The sequence below is a fragment of the Quercus lobata genome, chromosome 4 (genome assembly GCF_001633185.2).
Source record: "Quercus lobata isolate SW786 chromosome 4, ValleyOak3.0 Primary Assembly, whole genome shotgun sequence".
NCBI classification, from domain to species: domain Eukaryota; kingdom Viridiplantae; phylum Streptophyta; class Magnoliopsida; order Fagales; family Fagaceae; genus Quercus; species Quercus lobata.
In genome coordinates, this window is record NC_044907.1 from 12,104,801 (window position 1) to 12,127,104 (window position 22,304).

Here is a 22,304-nt window from a genome sequence, read left to right on the forward strand (position 1 = left end):
TTTTTGTTTTTATTTTTGGTAGAAGTGGTGGCTTACTATAAATGACTAAATTCAGAAACAGACTTATTAATCCCATCCATCGTGATTTTCTTAGCTTATGTTCTATGCCATTATCAGTGCCACCACTAATGGGGACGAAAAAGTCTCTCTTCCAATATTCAGTCTTAAAGGAAGTCTATTCATTCATTGTCGTACCCAAGATGGTAGAAAGAAAAGGACTAAAGAAGGAAGGAATAGTCAAACCAATCCCACCAAACTGATTATGGCACATTCAGCTGCATTCTTACGCACCAAACATCGCCTCCAATCACGGTAAAAATAAACTGGACTGAATCAACTTTTAAGAAAAAGACGACCCCCCGCACCTCAATATGCCATTGCCAGCCACCACATGACATGACAACATAATGAGCCTCTTGAAGAGTCGCTAGTTTGGTCCTTCAGTCTGATCAATTAGTTTGACGAGACATGAAATCAGGAATGACAACATAAAATTATTTATTTATGCAAATGTGAGTCTCTAAAAACTAAAAAGTGACAATTAATTATTGACTATGAAATGTACTTGATTCTTGACATAATAGAACATTTAGCATGTCGATTAACAGATCTGATTAGATATTCCACACTTTTTTTTTTGAGAATTAGATATTCCACACTTGACTTTGCGTTAGTTAAAAAAATGTTTGATGACTAATGATTATGCTCATATCTTTTGGCACATTTAAATCTACTACTCCTTACCAAAACTAATGAATACTTGATAAATAACTAAAGTGAACTACTATTCCTTGGACCAAATAAACAAAAAGTAAACAATTATCCAACAAAAGCTATAAAGGAAATCAAAACATAATTCATAATTGTTACTGGGACTCAAAAGAGTCTGAAGATAGCTTTTTCCATGGGCCAAGGGAGTGCTCTAGTGTTTTGGACGGGGTAAGAGACTGACCCATTGCCATTTTTAAACACATATAGTGTATCCCTTATGTCGCTATAGCACTAGAATTAAGCCAAACCTTTATTGTCCCTTTACCCTCTAAAGAAATTTCATCCTGCTGAACTTATCTTTCTAGTCATTACCACAACTAACAAACGGCTATTTCCAGAATGTGGAAAGTTTTGGATAACCATTTTAGTCCACGCATTTAAATCATAGCCTCCTTCTTTAACTGCATGTATCAATTCCTAGCATATTAGAAGAGATCCTCAGGAAACCCATATTTCTTCTTTACATTCCCTTGAAAACTCGCCTTCCTGGAAGATGAATTTACAAGTAATCTTCCTGTATTTCCTCATATGCAACTATTTTGCTATTGTGCGTTCACTGAATGATGACGGTAATGCTCTTTTGTCATTCAAAAACTCCATTGAAAACTACACAGATGACCCCCTGAATAACTGGAATTCTACAGACATAAGCCCATGTTCATGGCATGGAGTAAAATGCAGGGGAGACCGAGTTGTCGCTCTTTCTATTCCAAATAGAAAACTTGTGGGGTCTCTTCCCGCTGCTCTTGGAAACCTCAGAGAGCTTCGCCATGTTAATCTTCGCAACAACAAGTTCTTTGGAAGTTTGCCACCCGACTTGTTTCATGCAAAAGAGCTAAAAACTCTGGTTCTTTCAGGAAATTCATTATCTGGGCCTATTCCTCATGAGATAGGAAACCTCAAGAACCTGCAAATTTTAGATTTTTCTCAGAACTCATTCAATGGTTCAATACCTTCATCTTTAGTTCAATGCAACAGACTAAAGACACTTTCCCTTGGTCAAAACAGTTTAACTGGTCCTCTTATAGATGTTTTTGGAACCAGTTTGATTGCTCTTCAAAGAGTCGATCTTTCCTTCAACAGACTCAGCGGTTCTATTCCTAGCACCATGGGCAATTTGTCTAGTTTAAAAGGAACTCTTAATCTGTCTCACAACTTTCTCAATGGTACTATCCCAGCTAGCCTAGGAAGCCTTCCTGAGACAGTGTATATTGATCTCAGTTATAACAATCTTAGTGGAAATATTCCCCAAGTTGGTACTCTATTGAGTATGGGACCTACAGCTTTCGCTGGCAACTCTTTGCTCTGTGGACTTCCATTAAATATTTCTTGTTCTTCAAGCCATCCTGATTCACAATCATTATTTCATTTCCCATCTCAAAATTCAGATAGCAGCTCTGGTAAGAATGGTAAAGGCAGTAACTCATGTTTGAGTATTGTGATCACAATTGTAGCCAGTGTCATAGTGGGAATCTGCCTTATTGGGTTGCTGGTCTCAAACCGGTGCAGAAAGATTACTGCTTGTAAAGGTCGTGAACAAGCTGGTGGCTGTAGCTTTGAGAAAGCATTGATGGTAAGAAAAGAGTTTTTCTGCTTTGCAAAAGGAAGTCCAGAGATCATATCAGAAAATATGGGGCATTACAACTTTGTGCAATTGGAACAGCAACTTAATTTTGATCTAGACCAACTTCTGAAAGCATCTGCTTTTCTTCTGGGTAAGAGTGGAACTGGGATTGTGTATAAAGTTGTTCTTGCAGATGGGCGTGCCTTAGCAGTGAGAAGATTGGGAGAAGATGGAGGCTCTCGGAGGTTTAGGGAGTTCCAAGCTGAAGTTGAAGCAATTGGAAAAGTTAGACATCCCAATATCGCGGCTCTTCGAGCTTATTGCTGGTCCGTTGACGAGAAGCTCCTCATCTATGATTATATACCTAATGGTGACCTTGCCACTGCAATTCATGGTAAAGTTGTCTCCCTACCTCGCTAAACATCTATGTCATAAGGACTAGACATGTTCTCTATCTTTTGAATGATAAAGAATATTGCTCTTTGAGGCATGCATGCAGGTATGCTCCAACAGCTACCTAGACTCGAGCTAACTAGCACTTATGAATAAACAAGAAACAAATCAGATCCTATAGACACCACTTATCTATAAATCTTCTATTGTACTTTTAGCTCATCCTCTGCATATTAAGTTTTCTTCCTTCATTTTGAAAATCCTGTTAGCATTTCCATATGTATAATTTTGTTTCCAATTTTAGGTTCTAATCTTTGGTTTGAACAGGGAAAGCTGGAACAGTTCCCTTCCGACCACTTTCATGGCCTGTTCGTTTAAGAATCATGAAAGGAATAGCAAAAGGTTTGGCTTATCTTCATGAATTCAGTCCCAAACGGTATGTTCATGGAAATCTAAAGCCTAGCAACATACTGCTTGGGCAGAATATGGAACCCTATATCTCTGATTTTGGACTTTGCCGCCTCCTGAATACAGACAGAGGATCCCAAACGTATGAATTGGATCAAATGACTAGTGGAACACCACAAAGCAATTCTCCTTTTGAATTTCTGCCAACAAGTCCAACAGTAACAGTGGGATCTAGTTATCAATCTCCTGAAGTCTCTAAAGTCACAAAGCCATCCCAGAAGTGGGATATTTACTCTTATGGAGTGATCTTACTAGAGATGATTTCTGGAAAATTTCCAATGATAAAGATGGGTTCTATGGAAATTGATCTAGCTCAGTGGGTTCAGCTCAGCTTTGAGGAAAGGAAGCCACTCTACCATGTCTTAGATCCCTTCATGGCTCATGATTTAGATGAGGAGAAGGAGATAGTTGATGTAGTTAAAATTGCTCTGGCCTGTGCTCAGAAGAGCCCTGAAAGGAGACCTTCTATGAGGTATGTCTGTGATAATCTGGAAAGACTGGCGCCATCCATTAATTGAAAGCTAATACTGGACAGCTCGATTGTACATTGTCCATATGAATGCATGCACCCATCCCTCCCAACCAACACACAAATTTCAAGCTCATGAAATCCTATAGCATATGTAGACAGCAAAAGTTATGTTTCTCCATTAATGAATTTTCAATATCTCTGTATTTGTGAAAGTGCATTCTGCCATTGCCTTCTGTATTGGACTTCTGAAGTCCCCCTTTTTCTTAAATTAAAGAAAAAAAAAAAAAAAAAACTCTCATTTGTGTTGTTTGTTCTCATTGCCGTTGTTATCAGTTTCACTGCCATAAAGACTGTTAGCAACATCTATCATGCTATCCCAATCTAGTCCTTTAAAAGAAAAGCATTCAATAATTACAGGTAACAATAATTCAGCAGACTGTCTAGAGTCAATGGCAGCTTCAACTGTTTTGAGATTGGGTTCAGCTGTTTCTAACATATTGTTAAGAACATATAGAAACAAATACCACTGAAAACCAGACTTAATGATAATTTCCTAGACCTATTCACATGTTTCACTAGCTGATTATCTAATGGGTCTTTGCTCCATGTAGACTTGTATAGAACATCATTATCTTAATTATTCTGCAAATTTCAGCACGAATTTTTAAGGCATTGCAAGGAATTGCAAAAACCTCTAGTGAAGCTGCTCTGGAAATGCATTCACAAACAATGATACACAAATTCATAAGGAAACTGAAGAGTCAAGATATCTCTACATTGTAACAGCCCCATATTAATCATGTCCTTGTAGTGAGGCACTCAGTATAGGCATCAGTGTATACTGAGAATAATTTCTTGGGACACCCGGCAAATAATAGCACCTAAGAAAATTGCTCAAAGGTAGATCAATGAGAAGCTATGCGAGAGTGAGAGAGGGACCTTGTCCTAGTAGAGCAAAACCAGAAACACTTACAAAACTAGTCATAAGCTGTCACTATCCAAGCCACCATTGGTTAGACATATCAAAGACTTTTTCAATCAATACTTCATTTAAGTTGGTTCCTTTTATCACCTAAAAAAAATTTGGTTCCTCTTAAGTTAAGTAAGAAGAAAGCCGAGTAGATTACTGCTGTAAACAACTTAAATTTAAGTTTTTAAATACCCAAAAAACCAACAAACAAAAATAAACCCCAAGAGTAAGTCAAATGGAGGGGAGGGGAAGGTGTTAAAATTGATTGCTTGATCTTGAAAGAAATGACATGGACCAATGATTTACTACATAACCGCTATCCTTTTTTCTTTTTTCTTTTTTTTTTTGAGGAAACACAGCCACTATCCTTAGGGTGTTGTAATACACAAACAATTTTTTTATTTACATGTCACAAGATACAAACAAGGTTAATCTACAATTCTGGTGCTTTTTGGTCTTTAACTTTTAGATGTATGTTGATTGAACCATATACGTTATTTGATCATAACTATCATGGTTATGTACTTTTATAAAGTACAAGAGAATTATGTAAAACATTATGTTTAAACTTTTTATAACTAGATTATTATAATATTGACCATTGATAATTTTTTTCAATTTACTATATAAAAATTTTAAGAATTAAAATGACTTAGGTAAAATTTGAACTTACAAACATTATACAATACACTTACCTAATAGGAAAAATATACAAATTTTGAGTTATTAAATTTTTATATCATATGTTATCAATATTTCTTTTAGAAGTTATGAGATATTATATTTAAAAACTGTGCACTTTACTTCAATTTGGTTTCTAAATAAATAAATAAATCTGGTGCGGGCTTGCACTCTGTGCTTTATGACTAACCGGGGGGGGGGGGATGACAAAAAATTCCCTTAAAACATTAAATGCATCAATCGTTTTACAATCAGCTATGTTTGCCGGCGAAGTTGGACAACAGGAGGAAAAAAAAAGACAACCGAGGACACATTTTATCGTAACATTTTTTACCAACACTAATTCAAAGGATCCCATAATTTCATCATAACGTTGGACCAAAAAAAAAAAAAAAAAAACAGCTAAGTTTTCTTTTTCTTTATCCTGTACATTTCTTCTTTTCGACAATATCATAGATAGGAACCTCCCTTGGATGGGACCACAAGCACAGCATAGTGATATAGTTCATTTCAAAAGGCCTTAAAACAACTAAAGTTATTTGATATTTGACACACCAAAGCTCCAATTTTGGGGACCGTAATGATTTGTTACAAACCCACTAGGGACAAACACAATAACTAGCAATGCCCAAATTACGGAAGCAAAATTACAAGCATTACTAGTTTGACAGGAAAAAGATCGAGGGACTTAACTAATAGAGTTTAATCAAATTACTAACTTTGAATATTCGACATTCAAGGCTATGACAAGAATTTACCACAACTATAGTGAAAGAATATAAGTAAAAGATAAAAGGTCACAATTAGAACATGAACTCCTCATTGGCAATGGCAGTGACTGAGATGAGTGAGTGCAACTGCCAACTGCATAGGCCCATCATGAAGACCCATTGGTGGTATCTTCACAGCTTTTGTATGCAATGATACTGGAAAAATAACCGTCCATCAATAATAGGCCACTTTCTCTATATTTTTCTATCTTGAGATGGCCAAGCATTAGAAGATGATAATCCTTATTTAATTCATTGAAAACATAAGGCATCCCATTCATGAATGATGAATTACACACTTGACGTGGAGATAATGAAAGCCCTTACATGAATAGTACTATAACAGAATCTTCAAGCACGCAACAATTTTATAAAATTTTTACTACAGAATGTGAAACATTATACATCATGTACAACATTGGTAACATAAGATTTGTAAATAAAGTGAAGAAAAAAGGTAAGTAGAAAAAAACGAATAGATAGCTCTTATTTTCAGATGGTGAACACATGCTAATACCAAAAGAAGTTACCAAGTAAACATTTTCAAAGTTACCAAAGCATTTCTACCAAAAATTTTCTCTTTTCAGAGAACAGAATCATTGTTGCTGCAATGGTCTGATCTCTTGCTTGAGGTTGTCTTTATGCAACTGAGCCAAAGCCTCAGATAACAGGTTTGCTGTCGCTTTGGTCATGGTTTGGTACTGAGAAGGCACCGAGGGTGGCGGAGGCTGAGATTTGTATATTTGGACACGTGCAGGGTCATCATCAAGCTCGTTATTGAAATTAGCAGATTCACGGGAAGGAATTGGAATAGACTGAGGTTGGTGATGCATTTGAGGAATACCCACAGGTTGTTGCTGATTTTCATTATAGGAAACAGGAACAGGAACAAGTGGCGCCGCCACATGGGCAAGAGTGGTTCTGTAAAATTGTGAGGGCAAATCAGGTTTGGCAGGAGCTACTGGAGCCTCCTTGTAAGCAACTTGGGGAGCAATCAAGGAAGCATTTGGAAGCATAGGGGGCTGATTGGGAGCAGTCACAGTGTTAACCAAACCACATTGCACAGGCAAACTGTAAGGTGGCATCTGCCCAACAGGTACAAAGTAAACTGGGCACAGCTGATTGGGCTGATAATGGAATTGCTGAAGTGGCTGCGCTGGATACATTGTGTAACAAGATGTATTTGGCAATACACCAGTGGAATTATGGGGTATGTAGTTGGCACCCACTTGTACAAACTGCACTTGTTGTTGCTGCAGCTGATTTAATTGTAAAGGTAATGGATACCCAGAGACCAAAATCGATTTATATGCTGGTACACCAGAGGATGAGTCAGAAATAGGACTCACTGATACTGATTCAAGGGGCTTAGAAGATACATTATTCTCCATGGAAGAAACTTGAACAACTGGGTCTTGGCAGGTTATACTCTGTGGCTGGGAAATTGCACTTGTAGCACTATTATCACTGGAAAATTACACACCCAATTAACCAATTTATAACTCTACAAATTATTACTGCTTGAAAGAAGGCATCTTATCTCCAAAAAATTCCAGCTAGGTTGCAAGAAAATCAAAATGTAGGTAATTAACCAAAAGAACCAAAAACCTTGAATATTTATCATGAATGTCAAAACCTTCGCACATTTAAGCCTACTACAACATTTTACCCTAGTCAAACTGAGATTCCCATCTTCTAAAAACACCAATAACATTATTAAACAATCAATGCCCCTCCTTTTCCTCCACTTTCTAAGCAAACAAACATTGGATAACAAGAAAAGGAAATAAACCCAGATGAAAAAATTACACTCATAGCGCCTATTATCACTTGAAAATTACACAACAAATTAACCAGTTTACGACTCTACAATATTACTGCTTGAAAGAAGGTATCTTATTCTTATCTCTAAAAATTCCATCTTGGTTTCAAGAAAATGAAAATGTAAGTAACCAAAAACCCTGAATATTTATCATGAATGTCGAAACTTCCTCACAAGTGAATCTACTAGCAAAACTGAGATTCCCAACTTCAAAGGAACACCAATAACATTATTAAACAGACTACAAATGACACTGAAAAATCAGCGCCCCTCCTTGTCCTCCATTTTCTCAGCAAACAAACATTGGATTACAAGAGAAAGCAAGATACCCAGATCCAAATAATAATAATAAACAGAAAATGTAGGTGTACCTTGTAAACGAGTCCGAAGAAGGCAAGGTAAGCTTACTATCCTCAACATGAGCTTTAATGGAAGACAAATTGGTGGCGGAAGAAGACGAAGCTGAGGACGAAGTGGACCCAAAAGAGGAACTAGTCTCCAACACAATAGATTCAGCATTGGAAACAGTACCATTACTGAGCTCCCCAGCACTGAAACTCTCAGTCATATTGATCTTAGCGCTCTTAAGTGCATCAGAGAACCAAAGCTCAGTCTTGGGGTGGTGAATGACAGAGAGACGGAAGAGAAAAAGTCTGATACGGGAAGAGGAAGGAGAGGAGGAGAAACAAAGGAGGTGGTGGAGGAAGAGAAGGAGGTCAGAGTCAGAGAGGAGAGGGATGAGAGAGGAAAGGTCATGGTGAGGAGGGAGGAGGTATTTGAGAGAGAAAGGGAGAGGGAAAGGGAGGGAAAGAGCGGAAGAAAGGAGGGAAGTAAGGGAGGAAAGAGTGGCGGTGGTGGTGGGGTTTAGAGAAATGATTTTGGTGTCACCACCTACGTAGTGAAGTGAGTTTGTGCGAGGGTTTGGGACTATGTTACCGCCGTAGCTGCACATTAGGCGCAGCTTTGTGGTGGAAGAGGGTGGCGGTGGGTCCATGTGGATGGTGGCGGAGGAGATCTAGAAAGGGTTTGGTGTGGGTGAACGTGACAGTGAAGCGGCTCTGGAAAGAAAGGAAGAGAGAAGAAAAGGGGTTGAGAAATGAGGATATTTATATAATAGTATTGTTTGGTTTTATTAGTAGATCATAGAGTTGTATTGTTTCAGCAAAAAAAAAGATAGAGTTGTATTGTTTGTTGTGCTGAGTTGTGGACCTTTTAAGAGTAAATCACAGGTGGCTAGGACAGGACTCATGAGGTTGGGACCGGCCACGGCCAGATAATACCTTCCTTCTCTTCCTTAGATTTTGAGATCCGCACGTGGAAATTAGTGCAGCTATCAAGCGGGACCCACCAAAAAAAAAAAAAAAAAGTGCACAGGGTTGATTCATTTCCATTTTTGATACCTCCACTCTTCACCTCCCTCTTGGGCACGTATCTAGTTCAATATCTGAGACAATTCATGTTAGCCCATTAATCACCACAATTAAAAAGAATAAAATAGTCTCTCTCCTTTTCAATGTGGGATTAAACATTTTCACAACTTCTCATCTTCCATATTCACTCCCACATTTTACATTTATGTTGTAACATTTATTCATTTTAATTATTTAATATTAAAATGCCCCAACAAGTTGTGGTGGTTGGGTTAGTGGGTTCCGATTTGATTGTGGGTTGTTGCAGTGGTGGTGGGTCGTTGATCGGGATGCAGTGGTTGGGTTAGTGGTCACACCGTGGGTTGTGGGTTGTGTTTGGTGTAGTGGTCTACTGGTCTTGGCCGTGGGTCATGCTGATTGCCATGGTTGCTATGGTTTTTGGCTTTCGGCTTGAGGTTGAAGATGAGTTCTGCCATGGTGTACTAGAGGAGTTTTGGCTTGAGGTTGAAAACGAAAGGGTGTATAAGGATTTTTTTTGCAATTTTTCTGGGTTTTCAAAGTAATTTGATGGGGAGAGTTGTGGATGGTGGCTTGCTAATATGGATGTTTGGCTGTGGGTATGGTTGTTCAGTGGTTGTAGGTAAGTGTTTGGCCGTGGGCATGGCTATTTGTGGGTGTTTTGAGGTTGTTGAAAGAGTTTGTGGATAGAAATTGCTTATATTATTTCAACATGTAGTATGTTAAAACAAAACCTTTAATTTCGAGAGTTTTGTAAAGTAAAGTGTTAAAATAAATAAAGTGATTTTTTGAGTTACTAAAAGTGAATTTTTTTGAAAATGCTCTATGGGGGTAAAGTATTTCTACAAACAATTTTTTTGGCAACAGAACGGTTTATTTTTTTTTATTTTTTTATTTTGAGAAACTAGAACTGTTTAGTTGGTATGATTGTTGAGTATTCTTTGATAACAAAAATTGTACACCCCAAGGGCAAAACTTAGTCCAAGTATGTAGATGGCTTCCTCCTCCGTCAAATGTAGTCAAGCTCAATATTGATGTTGCGGTCACAAAATACCTTCACAACTTTGGCCAGAGTAGCTTGAGATGCCTTTGGTGAGGTACTCATGACTTGGACAAAGCAAAATGCCTTGTGTGATCCTCTTCAAGCTGAAGTTGTAGCCTTCCTCTGAGCATTACAGATAACACAAGTTGAGGGACTTTAGAAGATTATTGTGGAGAGAGATTCTAAGATATATATTGATGCTTTAAATTCAAGTTTATCTTCTATTGAGTATTCTATTTCCACTATTTTAAGTAATGTGTTTGAGCTTAGCAAAGGTTTTGTCCATAGTGTTTTTAGCTGGGTTAGAAGAGACATTAATTGTGTTGCTCATGCTCTTACTAAATTGGCTATTGCTCATAGTATTTTTGGATTTTGTAACAAGCATTCTCTACCTCTTGCTATAGTTGAGCAATTGAGGAAAAATGCTACTTCTCTTGTTGTTTAATTAAAATTGCGAATTATCAAATATATATATATATATGTGTGTGTGTGTGTGTTGTTGATTCTCACATCAATGAGTGAAACCACTTTATTTTCCATTAAATTATTGTGAAATATACCTTGATAGACTTATTGTAAGAGAATTTCCATCACGTTATGTAAAAAAAAAAAAAAAAATCTATTTTAGATGCCCAAAAAGTTAGTTTATCTAATTTATCCACTTACTTTATACCTTAGGTCCCATTTTCTATTTTGTATTATATTATGTTAAAATATTGGATAAAATACAGTTAACATTCCTAAGGTTTGAGCTAATGCTGACTGAGTTCAAGACTTTCAAAACTGACTAACTTGGTTCTTATACCCATTTGGAACCCAAACCGTTACTCATTTTTCTCATCTCTCTCACGGTGATTAAGAAAAGCACACATGATGCTTTCTTGATAGAATAGAAACAAAATTGTTAGTTTCTAATAGTGAAAATTCACGAGGAGTCCCTTAATCCACAATGTGATAATTTTTTAGAATCCACCAAAGAGATGCAATAGACAAAAGTCTGAATTTTATTAATCTGAAAACTAGTTTTTCTGCCTCTAGAGGCTACATAGCATATAAATTCTAAAGAGACAAAACCCTAGGATGACTAGGAAAACGTCCAAACCCATAATTTGACTAAATAACATTAAAGACACCTAAAATTATCAAAATTATAATTCTAATCCTTAAAAATATAAAAATTACATAAAATTACCAAAAATAATAAAAATTAATTTGGAGATTCTATCATACAGCAGAAAAGTTTTGGACCTGATTGACATTATCTTGAACCTTAAGGGTGTTAATTGTACTTTGCCCTAAAATATTCTAGTATTTTAATACCCACTTAACAACGGCATCAAAACTCCTTAACCCAACCCCACACCTAGCCACCACTAGCCACCTAATGCCAACACATTAAAGCCCATACAACCACTCTTGTGCTCTTTCATTGACATCAAATCAAGTCTAATTCAAGGCATAAGAGTTCAATCCTACCCATCACGACCCATGCCACTGCATATCTAAATCAGAGTACAAGAGAGGAGAAAGAGAGAGAGGGTGTGAGAGGAGAGGAGATAGAGAGTTTTTTATGAGGAAGAGAGAGAAATTGAATAAATAAATAATAATAAATAAATAAAAAACCAGAGATAGATAAGCTATGATGGTGATATATATATATATATATATATATATTTAATAGTTAAGATTAGTGGTGTCAAAGTAGGGATCTTACATAGGATCGTGGGAGGTCGGTGAAATCGTGGATTATAAGATCTTACTTTTTGGGGTTGTGGGGGGGGGGGAGCATAAAACACATTAGTAGGAAATTTGTATGTTGAATAATTTCATAAAGTATGGAATTTATCCATGAAAGAACAAAGGGAAAATTACAATTTACCCACTTGTGGTTTGAAATTTAACACTTTACCCACCTGAAGTTAGCTCAACTATGTAATTTTACTCCACTTTTATGTCTCTCTCTTCCCAAAACGAAAATCACACACAAAAACAAGACAAAACAATATCAAAAAGGGAGGGTTTTGTAAAAATTAAGAACCATCATAATCTCTTCTCCTCCACATCCCATTCATCAAAGCTCTAGCCAAAAGAAGTTCTTTCTTTATGTTAGAGATGAATCTTTCTACAAGCACTATTCTCCACTGCCAAGCCTTCCACTCCAAATTAGAAAAACAAACAAATAAATGCACACAAAACCCACCATAACATTGGGGAGATAAAGTCAAGCTGTAGTCAAAAGTTGCTAATGAACTTTAAACAAAGAACCTCAAATCAAATCAACCCACAATTGGGAACCTCAAACAAAGAAAAAAAAAACCACAAAGCAAAAAGAGAGAGAAGGGTTCAATAACAAAGAAAAAAAGTCAACATTCGAATCTCTTGGATAAAGGGCATCCTACATATGGAAGACAACAATTTAAGTTAATATTCCTGATGAAAATAAATTCCGAAAAATAGCTAAGGCAATAGTACTAATTTAAAGAGCAAGCAATTTTAATAGGATGCAAGGGATCAATTAGGTGGAAAAGTAGATGCCTTAGCATTAAAAAATAATAAAAGTAAAGTTTTCGTAATAAAATCCCTATGACTTACTTATCACTGGTCACCACAATTCGCTACATTACGCTCTATTAAAAACTCCTTAATCCATGGCAAAAAGATATATTTTACATACTCCAAGCATGGATTCAATTCCACAATCTCTGGAGGTTAGTAAGCTTTCTTTATCTTCAAATTCACTTCAGCCATCCATGACAATCACTCCAAGCAAGAGAGAGAAGGGTAATATGAGATTTGTGGAGTTGAATTGGGTTTTATTTTTCTGGGTATATGTTCTTCTTATTCAACATCTATGTGAGTTAAGAGAGAGACCAATACCATATTTTTATTGCTAAGTGCTTAAATTTATTGTTGGTTTTTTTTGTTTGATTTGTTACATTTTTGTAATTATTGTTAGGAGTTTTGAATATAGGCTCCAAATATTAATTTTTACAAAACCCTCCTTTTTTATCTTGTGTTTGTATGTGTTTTTTGTTTTGGGAAGAGAGACATAAAAGTAGAGCAAAATTACATATTTACTCCTATTTTTAACAGGTTACAAAATTCTAACTGAGCTAATCTCACTACTAGAAAAACAAGCTATTGCGACAGGTGCAAAAATTGCCATTATATGTTGCATACTGTGGCATTTTTTTGGACCACCGCTATACATAAGGTCTATTACGGCGTTTCATTGGACCGCCGTAGTAGTTCTAGTCTTTTGCGACGTCCTATAGCGGTATTACATAGAACTACCGCAATATATATGTTTTAGCAGCATTAACTTAGATATAGCGGCGCTCCAAAAACCTACCGCAGTAAATATAGCATTTTGCGGAGATACTATAGTGGCGGTATAGAAAACCACTGCAATATGTAAGTTGTAGTAGCGTTGTGTTGACCGCCGCAATAGGTACCTATTTTGCAACGTGTCTTCTTAGTTATAGTAGCAGTTTTGATCGCCACAATAGACCTTCTAATTCTTCGCCTCCCCAAATTTCCCTCTATTTTTTTTGGCTTTTCATTTTTGCCAGCTTTAACCAAAAACATTGTCTCTTTCATTTCACTCCCAAAATCCAAACACTTTCTCTTATTCACTCTCTCTCTATAACTCCTCATCTTCGGTGAAGATGAACCCACTCTCTCTCTCTCTCAAACCCAAAATCCCTTCAGTCCTCAACACAAAATGCACCACCGCCGCCGCCTCCACAACAACCCCACCACCACCACCAAACCGTCAACTTAGTGGCCACCTAGCGACCCCAATCCACCTTGTCGCCACCACCTAGCAACCCTAATCCAATAAGTTCTCTCGAACTCTCGAAGCCTATGATGTTTTGATTTTTTTTTTAAAGGATTTTTTTATTTTTTATTTTTTAAATCTGATGATGAGAAACAAAGTTCAAGAAGTTCAATGTGCGTTGGTTATGGGTATCCCTTTATCAGTTCCCTGTGATGTGTTATGTTTCGTGTTGCCAAATGTGCGTTGGTTTGTCCTTTTACAAACTTAAAATATTTTACATTAGATTGCAGTGATTAGGTTTTTGAGCAAGTGGATTTTTGGTATATTCTGCAGGTGGTAATTAAATTGTTACTACTCTTTTTTGATTGTTAATGAAAATTTTTTGTTTGGCCCTTATTTGAAGAGAGGGAGTAGATCAATTTTATCCAATTTTTTCTTACTTTCTTTTATTTATTTATTTATAAATGAATAACATAACTTTATTGATGAAAAGAAAATAAGGCAAACTACTAGCTATATAAAATGGGTAAAGAACTCCTTATATTATACAACCTATCTCTTGTTGATCAAGAATGTGGTAGTAAATGGTGTAGAGCCACTAGTGAATATTGGAATTTGGTCTTCCTTGGAAACAGGTGTTGTATATCCTTACCATGGGAATTAAAAGGACCTAATTTAGGCTTCTTAGCATGTGTAAGCATTCATGATCCGCTATTCATGTCTTACTTTAAGGTTTTTCGCAATTAGTCATACTTATCATCCTGCTGATGGGGTTGGAGAAGAATGGTTGCTGAAAGTTTCAATTTTCAACAAAATTTTGGCTATGAAAGCATTATTAAATCCCTTTTCAGATGCCGAAACTCCATATTGTATGTGTTAGTAATATAAATATTTCTTGTGAAGTAGAATTAGGGAAGCTAAGATTAAGGTTCCAATGTGATTACTTTTTACATAATAGACTAATGGAGAATTACATTTTTCACCTTTTGAATGAACTTTGTAAGGGGGAACAAAAGCTTTTTATGATTGCCTTCTAGTTGGATAGTTCAATCCTGCTCTAAAGCATGGTGTGTCTATGATTTACCTATTACACAACCTATCCAAAGGTTTCTTGTTATTCCTCTTTGATCTGCTATAATTTTTTTCTGGTCTTAAGGTTTAGAGGTTGTGCTACTTTAAGAAAACGATTTCCACAAGGCAAGTGGACTCTTACCCTCACCTTAGTTTTATTGTTATTATTATTATTTTTTTTCACATTACAAACTTTGACTTAGAAGATTAGAGGAAAAGCTAATGCTTGCTATGTCTTTTGGTCATGTGGAATCTTTTGGTCTTTTGAGTTGCATTGGCTTATCTAGGTGAAGTGAAAATGTGCAAGCTTAGCTACACTCTTTACTTGATATCAACTTATTTTTTACTTGTCGTTGTGCTTATATACTTGTTTTTATTTTAGAATTTGACAGTTGAAATGGCAAGGCGAAAAGCAAATTTGTGCATGCATTCCAAGAGCGTAACCTTGGAAGGAGCTTCTACACAACATGTAGACCAAGAAACGAAACAAGAAATGCACGAAATTTCTACGTAAGGTATGGGCTTACATGAACATTTCGCTATTCGTTTGGTAACTTAAAAATTCTTTTAGGAATATGTTTTGAATATACTTGTTCAAATTGAAATTCTACTTGTGACTTCTTTTAGAAATAAGCATAAAAGTGATGAGAGTTGGGTTACATGATGAATTGGGTATTGGCCAAGGGATAAGGCTAAGATCTCTCTAAGCCATGGAATCTGTCTAGGTCTTGGATTTCTGTTTGGGGGTTAACAATTTGATTAACACAATCATAGTAAGTCTCACCAAAATCAAAATACTATAAAAAAAAAAAAAAAAAAAAAAAATTCTATACTAAATCCCCCACCCCCTCTCCAAAATCAGTTTCTGTCACTAGAAGCCTAGAGCAATATTTCATTCACTTTTATTTACTATTTACTTACTTTAAATACTGATTTGACAGCTTTGTTTTGGAAGTTATAAAACTGAAGATCACACTTTGCTAGTTATGGCTTAAATTAACGATATTGTCTCCTTTAAATTTCAGATGTGCAGCCACCTGTATGTGCCACTCGTGGGCTAAGCAAGTACTTGGATGTTTGGGATCTTCCTGATGACTAGGGGTGTCAATTCGTGTTCGCGGGTCGGGTTCGTGTCGTGTCGAGCCATAAGTACTCTGCTATATGAGTTGACCCAAACCCGACCTGTTTAGTAAACGTGTCAAGAATCCTCAACCCTAACCCGACCCGTTTATTAAACAGGTTGACTCAACCCGACACGTTTAACCTGTTTAATTAATAAGTCATATAAAAGTTAATACAAATAACCTATTTAATAACCTGTTTGATTAATAGGTCATATATGACCTAAATAATCTGTAAGGTTGAATTTATTCAACCATCTAATTGGCTTTATTCCGTACCAAATTTGCTTGTAATTCAGCATTTAGTAACCCTGTATTTAGGTGGGTTTGATGTAAGGGTAGTGAGTGAGATAGAGTGAAGATTGCTCAAGAGTATGCAAGAAAACAGAGACTCGCGGCTGGGACTCGCGGGTGACTCGCGGCTGCAAGCCGCTAGACGCAGCACACGTGCCAAGCATGCTGGAAGATGAACAGTCATGCTAGCTGGAGCACTACAGGACAAAACAGGACAACTGGCCATACGGTTATCTCGCGACTGGATTTCGCGACTTGGTCAAGCCGCGAGCCACCCCTGTTTTGTAAAACCTGACGTTTCACATTCCTCTCCCACTCCAGTATAAATACCCCTTTTACCCACGATTGAAAGAGAGCTTCCAGAGAGAATTTTGAGAGAGAAACCCTAAAGAAAAACAAGATTGATTCACCCACAATCTATACCTTAGAGTCTCTTCAAATTCCTCAACTCTCTTCCTCTCCATTGTCAAATCCTTGAGAGGCATTATACCAAACCTGGTTCTCACCAGATGAGACAGTTGTTTGGATTTCTGGGAAGCAGTTAGGAAGGAACCAATCTTCATTGGTTGATGCTACGGTCTAGTAGCGGAATCCGGGAAGCTAGAAAAGAAAAAGGTTCGGCGCAACCTCGTTGGAGCAAGAAGCTTGGAGGGCTTAGGTGCACTGGGTAGATTAGGCTTGGAGGGTCTATTGCTGTCCTTGTATCCCAACTGTATTTTCTAGTGAATTGCTTACCGCTTGGAGGGCGGCGGAGAGGTTTTACGCCGAGGGCTTCGGATTCCTCTTCGATAACACATCGCGTGTTGTCTTTGTGTTTGCATCTTCCTTCCTCTCTATCTTTGCCTTTTTATTATCTGCTGTAGATTTTATTTTGTTACGGCTTAGATAGTTTTTAACCAATTTCATATTATAGCATATGTTAAGTTTCCGCACACTAGTTGTTTGACATATTGCTTGAATTGGTTAAGTTGTAATTTGGGGGTCTAAACGTTCAAAGGTGTTTTTACACGTTTTTGAACTTTCATTTGGTATCAGAGCGGGTACACTGCTATTGGCTTCATTACCATTGTGTGATCCTTAACTCCCTTTTGAGATGGATAGGTCTCAATCCCTAAATGCACATCCATATTTTGATGGTAGTAATTATGCTTTTTGGAAGGTTCGCATGAGAGCTTTTCTGTGTTCTATTGATGAATCTGTTTGGGATGCTGTTGAGATTGGTTGGACCAGACCTGAGGCAGTCAAATCCACTTGGGATAAGGCAGCACTTGCTGCATCTAATGCTAACAGTAAAGCACTCAATGCTATTTTCTGTGGTGTGTCTCCAAATGAATTTCACAGGATTTCTCACATTACCATTGTCAAAGAAGCATGGGAGATTTTGGAAACCACCTATGAAGGCACGAAGAAAGTGAAAGACACCAAGTTACAAATGCTGACCACTCAGTTTGAGGAGCTCAAAATGAGTGAGGATGAGTCTTTTGACTCTTTCTATGGGAAGCTAAATGAGGTGGTTGTCAGCAAGTTCAACTTGGGGGAGAAAACGGAGGATTCAAAGATTGTAAGGAAGATCCTTCGATCATTGCCGGAAAGTTTTCGTGCTAAAGTGACAACGATTGAAGAGAGCAAGGACCTTGATGACATCAAAGTACGGGAGCTGGTTGGTTCTCTGCAGACTTATGAGATGTCGCTGCCCAATCAACGGAAGAGTAAATCTCTTGCTCTAAAGACCATCAATGAGAAGGTGGAAGATCAAGACTCATCGGGAGCAGATGTGGTTGACAAAGATGTTGCTTACCTTGTCAAAAATTTCAGAAAGTTCTTGAAATTCAAAAATAATGGCAAATTTGATGATAAAAGAAAATTCCAAAGTTCTGGAAGGGAGAAAAGGGAATTCAAAAGGAAAGATGGAAAAGAATCCCAACCTACACAAGGTGTCACTTGTTTCGAATGTAACGGGCATGGACACTTTAAGAAGGAATGTCCGAATTATTTGAAATCAAAAGGTAAAGTGTATGCCACGACTTTGAGTGACTCGGATTCGTCTAACTCAGAATTTGAAGAGAGCTGTGATGGAGAAGGGAACTATTCGGCTTTTATGACTATTGCTCATGTTGAGTCTTCAGATGAGTTGAATCTGCTTGTACGAGACCTTGGAGAACATAGTGATGATGAATCACTAGGAATTGTTGAAGAATCAGATGCTGAAGACGAAGAAAGCACAGCAAATCTTCAAGAGAATTATAACTCACTCTTGGAGAAGTCGGGTGAGTACACAAGGGTAGCCAAGGCTGCTGTGAGAAAAATGAAAAAGGCTGAGGAGGACTACAAAAGTCTCCTAATCCGATATAGGGAGGCCAAATGTGAGATAGAAACATTGAATGGTGAGTTGTCCGAAACTTACACAAAAGTGAGATTTCTTGAGAATGAGGTTGTGCAAGCAAATGCTAAAGTAGAGAGGGTCACCACCAAGAAGTTAGATGATGTTATCTCATCTCAAAAGAGCTTTTCAGATAAATCCGGATTGGGATATACCGGAGGAAGTAGTTCATCTGGAAATGTCACTAAAGAAGTGAAGTTTGTAAAGGCCAAAGATCCAGTTGTTGCTAATCTTACGGGTGAGAAGCTTGAGGTGGAGGAGAAGAAGAATGTGGTGAACCAACGGATGCTGAATCCACGTAATCAATCTGTGGGCAGATCTGAATCTCGTGCCAAGTCACGCCCACGACCACAAAGAGGACCTAGAGCAACTTATGTATGTCATTATTGCGGACTTCAAGGGCATACTCGACCAAATTGCCAAAAGCTGAGAGTAAAGAATAGTGCAACTCCCCAAAGGTCAGGAGGACCTAGAAATTATAGAAGAATTTGGGGAGGTGATCAATCTAGAGATCAGAATGGTGATCCCAGAATGATGAACGTGATGAAGATGATTGGTGCGTTCACCAACTGCTTGGAAAGCTTCTCACGAAGGTTTGAAAGCCCTAACTCCCGTACCCAATCCTATAAGGAAATCACCCCAAACGCAAGTGACGTATGGGTGAAAAAGGGTACTCATGCATAAGCATTACAACATGTCCATGCATTAATACTTCCTATACTTTGTGACAATGTTTGTTTGTTTTGCTTGCTGTTTTTGCTGTTGGTTGTTTGCTTGTCTACTTGTGCATATTTTTAATTTTGTCTTATCAATCTTTTTGTTTCTTGTGTCAAAAATCCAAAAATCACATAAAAATTAGAAAATCAAAAAGCTTGATTGACTTTGTTGAGTTTTTGTCTCAAAACTTGTTTTGCCTTGTACCTTTATGCTAATGGCTTTGTGCATTTTCGAGCATTGCTTGTTTTTTTCTTGCACTCATATCAATGTGGGAAAAAACTTGAAATCTATGTGATTGTTGTAAATAAATCTTCAAACTTGTCATGAATGATTAGTGAATGGTTATGTTGATCTTGAGACATGCATAGACTTGTGCCTATATATCTTCCCACTCTTTATTTTTGTTTTGCTAAAAAGAGCTCACCAAATGTAAATCTCCAAATGAAAAGAGATATTGAGCTGCAAAAGCCTGTCGCACATTCTAGTATTTGACTAGGAAAAAGGGTAAGCGACCTTATATTAAAGTGAATGTTTATTCAAAAAGCCAAAGGCTTGTTCATCAAAGAGAAATGTCAAATATCACTCTCACAATGAGAGGTGATTGCCTCAAAAGATCAAAACGATCAAATGTTATGATTAAAAGTGGAGTCAAATGTAAAGCTCCAAATTATGTTATCAAGTTTTGTGGGAGGTCATATATACATACTTCTATAATTGAGATGGGTCACATGATCTAGTGCTAATTGTGTATGTCTTGGTTGAATTGATCATTGAAGCTTCACATTAGACTAAGGACTATCTCATTGTTGATATCCACACACAACACACAAGTTTATGTTCAATAAATGCCATATTCATTTGTGTGATTGTACTTGATGAAATGTGTTTTCACATGCTCAATCTTTGTTAAATCAAGCACAAAAAGATTTTTGAGTGTTTTAGGTGTTTTTAGAAAGTATTTTGTTTGAAAAATCTGAAAATTTCAAAATTCCAGTTTTGCCCTGTTTTGGCGGCTCAGTCGCGGGTATGTCAAGTCGCGTGCCTCAGTCGCATCTTCGCAGGTCATTTTTGGCGACTTGTTCGCGAGTGGAAGGTCCAGTCGCGAGGATCACTCAGAGATTTTCGCGGCTCAGCTCGCGACTCACTCGCGGGTAAACCTTCCAGTCGCGAAAAACACTTAGAAGAATTTTTCAAATTTTTGTCCTTGAGTGTTTTGGCAGCTTGAACTGGCGACTGTGTGGCGACTTAATCAAGTCGCGAAAAACGCGTGTTTGGCAGAAACATGAGCATTTTTTAAATCTTTTTCAGTTTTTCCCTCGAACTTTTGTGACTGTTCATCTTCTCTCTAAACTTTCTCCCTCCCAAACACTCCGTGCTCCCATCTCTAATCTCCATTGTTGCATACTTTCTGCTCAAATTCTTCAAGTCACAAGTATGGGTTTTCAATTTTGAACTCATTTCTACTTGATTTTGTGTTTTTTTTCCCTTTGATATTTCGCATTTGCTCATGTTTTAGAAATGGGTTTGTGTTTTGGCTATTGTTCTTTGTTCATGCTTAGCTTACGGATGCTGTTACTAATGTTTGTGTTGATCTTGATTGTTTACTTTTTGGTCTTCATCCTGTGCTTAGCTTAGTGTGTCTTTTATTTTATCTGATCTTGAGCTGTTGTGTTGATTCAAAATGTTCCGTTGGATGTTGTGGGTTTTACTGTGCTGAATGTGCTTATTCTATTGTGTTAATCTGTTGGGAGCTTCTGTTAGTTTTCAAAATGCTGATTGTGTGTCATATCATTTTTCCATTATATGTCTCAATGACATATATCTGCCTTTAGGATAGTTTCTATATCTGATGATTTTGTATGTGTTTCCTATCTTAGGCTTGTTTATCCATGTGATTGATTTAAGTAGCTTATGTTTAAATGTTCCAAGTTCATTAGTATGGATGAAATCTCTTTATTAATTACATGGTACTGACTAGTTCTGCACATATATTGTTCTATGCTGTTGTGGCCTCTTCTGATTGTTCACAGATGGCTCCCTCACCTCTGAAGAAGAAAACTCCTGCAAAGAAGGCTGACAAAAGATTGAAAATGGATTCTAAACTGTTTAGGTCAGTTCATCACTTTGAGAGATACAAGGATAACTTTTTGAAAGCAGGAATTATCCAAGAAAGATTTGTAGATTTGGAGGACTTAAGACAAACCTTTATCCCCAGCTGTTTTGAAGGAAGAGGATGGGAAAAGTTTCTGAGTGATTTCCCTGTAGTGTGTGAACCCCTGATTAGGGAATTTTACTCAAATGCTTTGATAAAGGAGAATGAGTTAAGTTGCTGGGTTAGAGGTAAAGAATTCATTTTGGATGCACATGTCATAGATGATGTACTAGGACTTGAGGAATTAGAAGATGAGGAATTTATCAATTACAAGGATAGGAGTGTTTCTATTGAAACAGTTCAACAAAGGATAGGTGGGCAGAGGGAAGGGAAATGTTTGAATACCACTGCCTTTCCAGTGGACATGATGTGTCTAACAATAATCATGATGTTTAACCTCTATCCCATTAAGAAGTTGACTACAATCAATTGTGCTAAAGCAATTTT

At 37.2% G+C, this 22,304-nt stretch overlaps 2 protein-coding genes across 2 annotated transcripts; one reads left to right on the top strand and one right to left on the bottom strand.

The window, feature by feature from the left end:
• The first annotated feature begins 1,211 nt into the window (after positions 1-1,211).
• Positions 1,212-3,924, top strand: LOC115984157 (receptor protein kinase-like protein ZAR1). The gene is made up of 2 exons (XM_031107082.1): positions 1,212-2,729; positions 3,056-3,924. Exons 1-2 carry the CDS (start codon positions 1,265-1,267, stop codon positions 3,712-3,714), a joined length of 2,124 nt encoding a protein of 707 aa, XP_030962942.1. The 5' UTR covers positions 1,212-1,264; the 3' UTR covers positions 3,715-3,924.
• A 2,510-nt stretch (positions 3,925-6,434) lies between these two features.
• LOC115986948 lies at positions 6,435-9,067 on the bottom strand. Its single transcript, XM_031110382.1, has 2 exons — positions 8,283-9,067; positions 6,435-7,556 (listed from the first exon to the last, which is right to left on the bottom strand). The coding sequence occupies exons 1-2, from the start codon at positions 8,903-8,905 to the stop codon at positions 6,686-6,688; spliced, it is 1,494 nt and encodes a 497-aa protein (XP_030966242.1). The 5' UTR covers positions 8,906-9,067; the 3' UTR covers positions 6,435-6,685.
• Between the last annotated feature and the right edge of the window lie 13,237 nt (positions 9,068-22,304).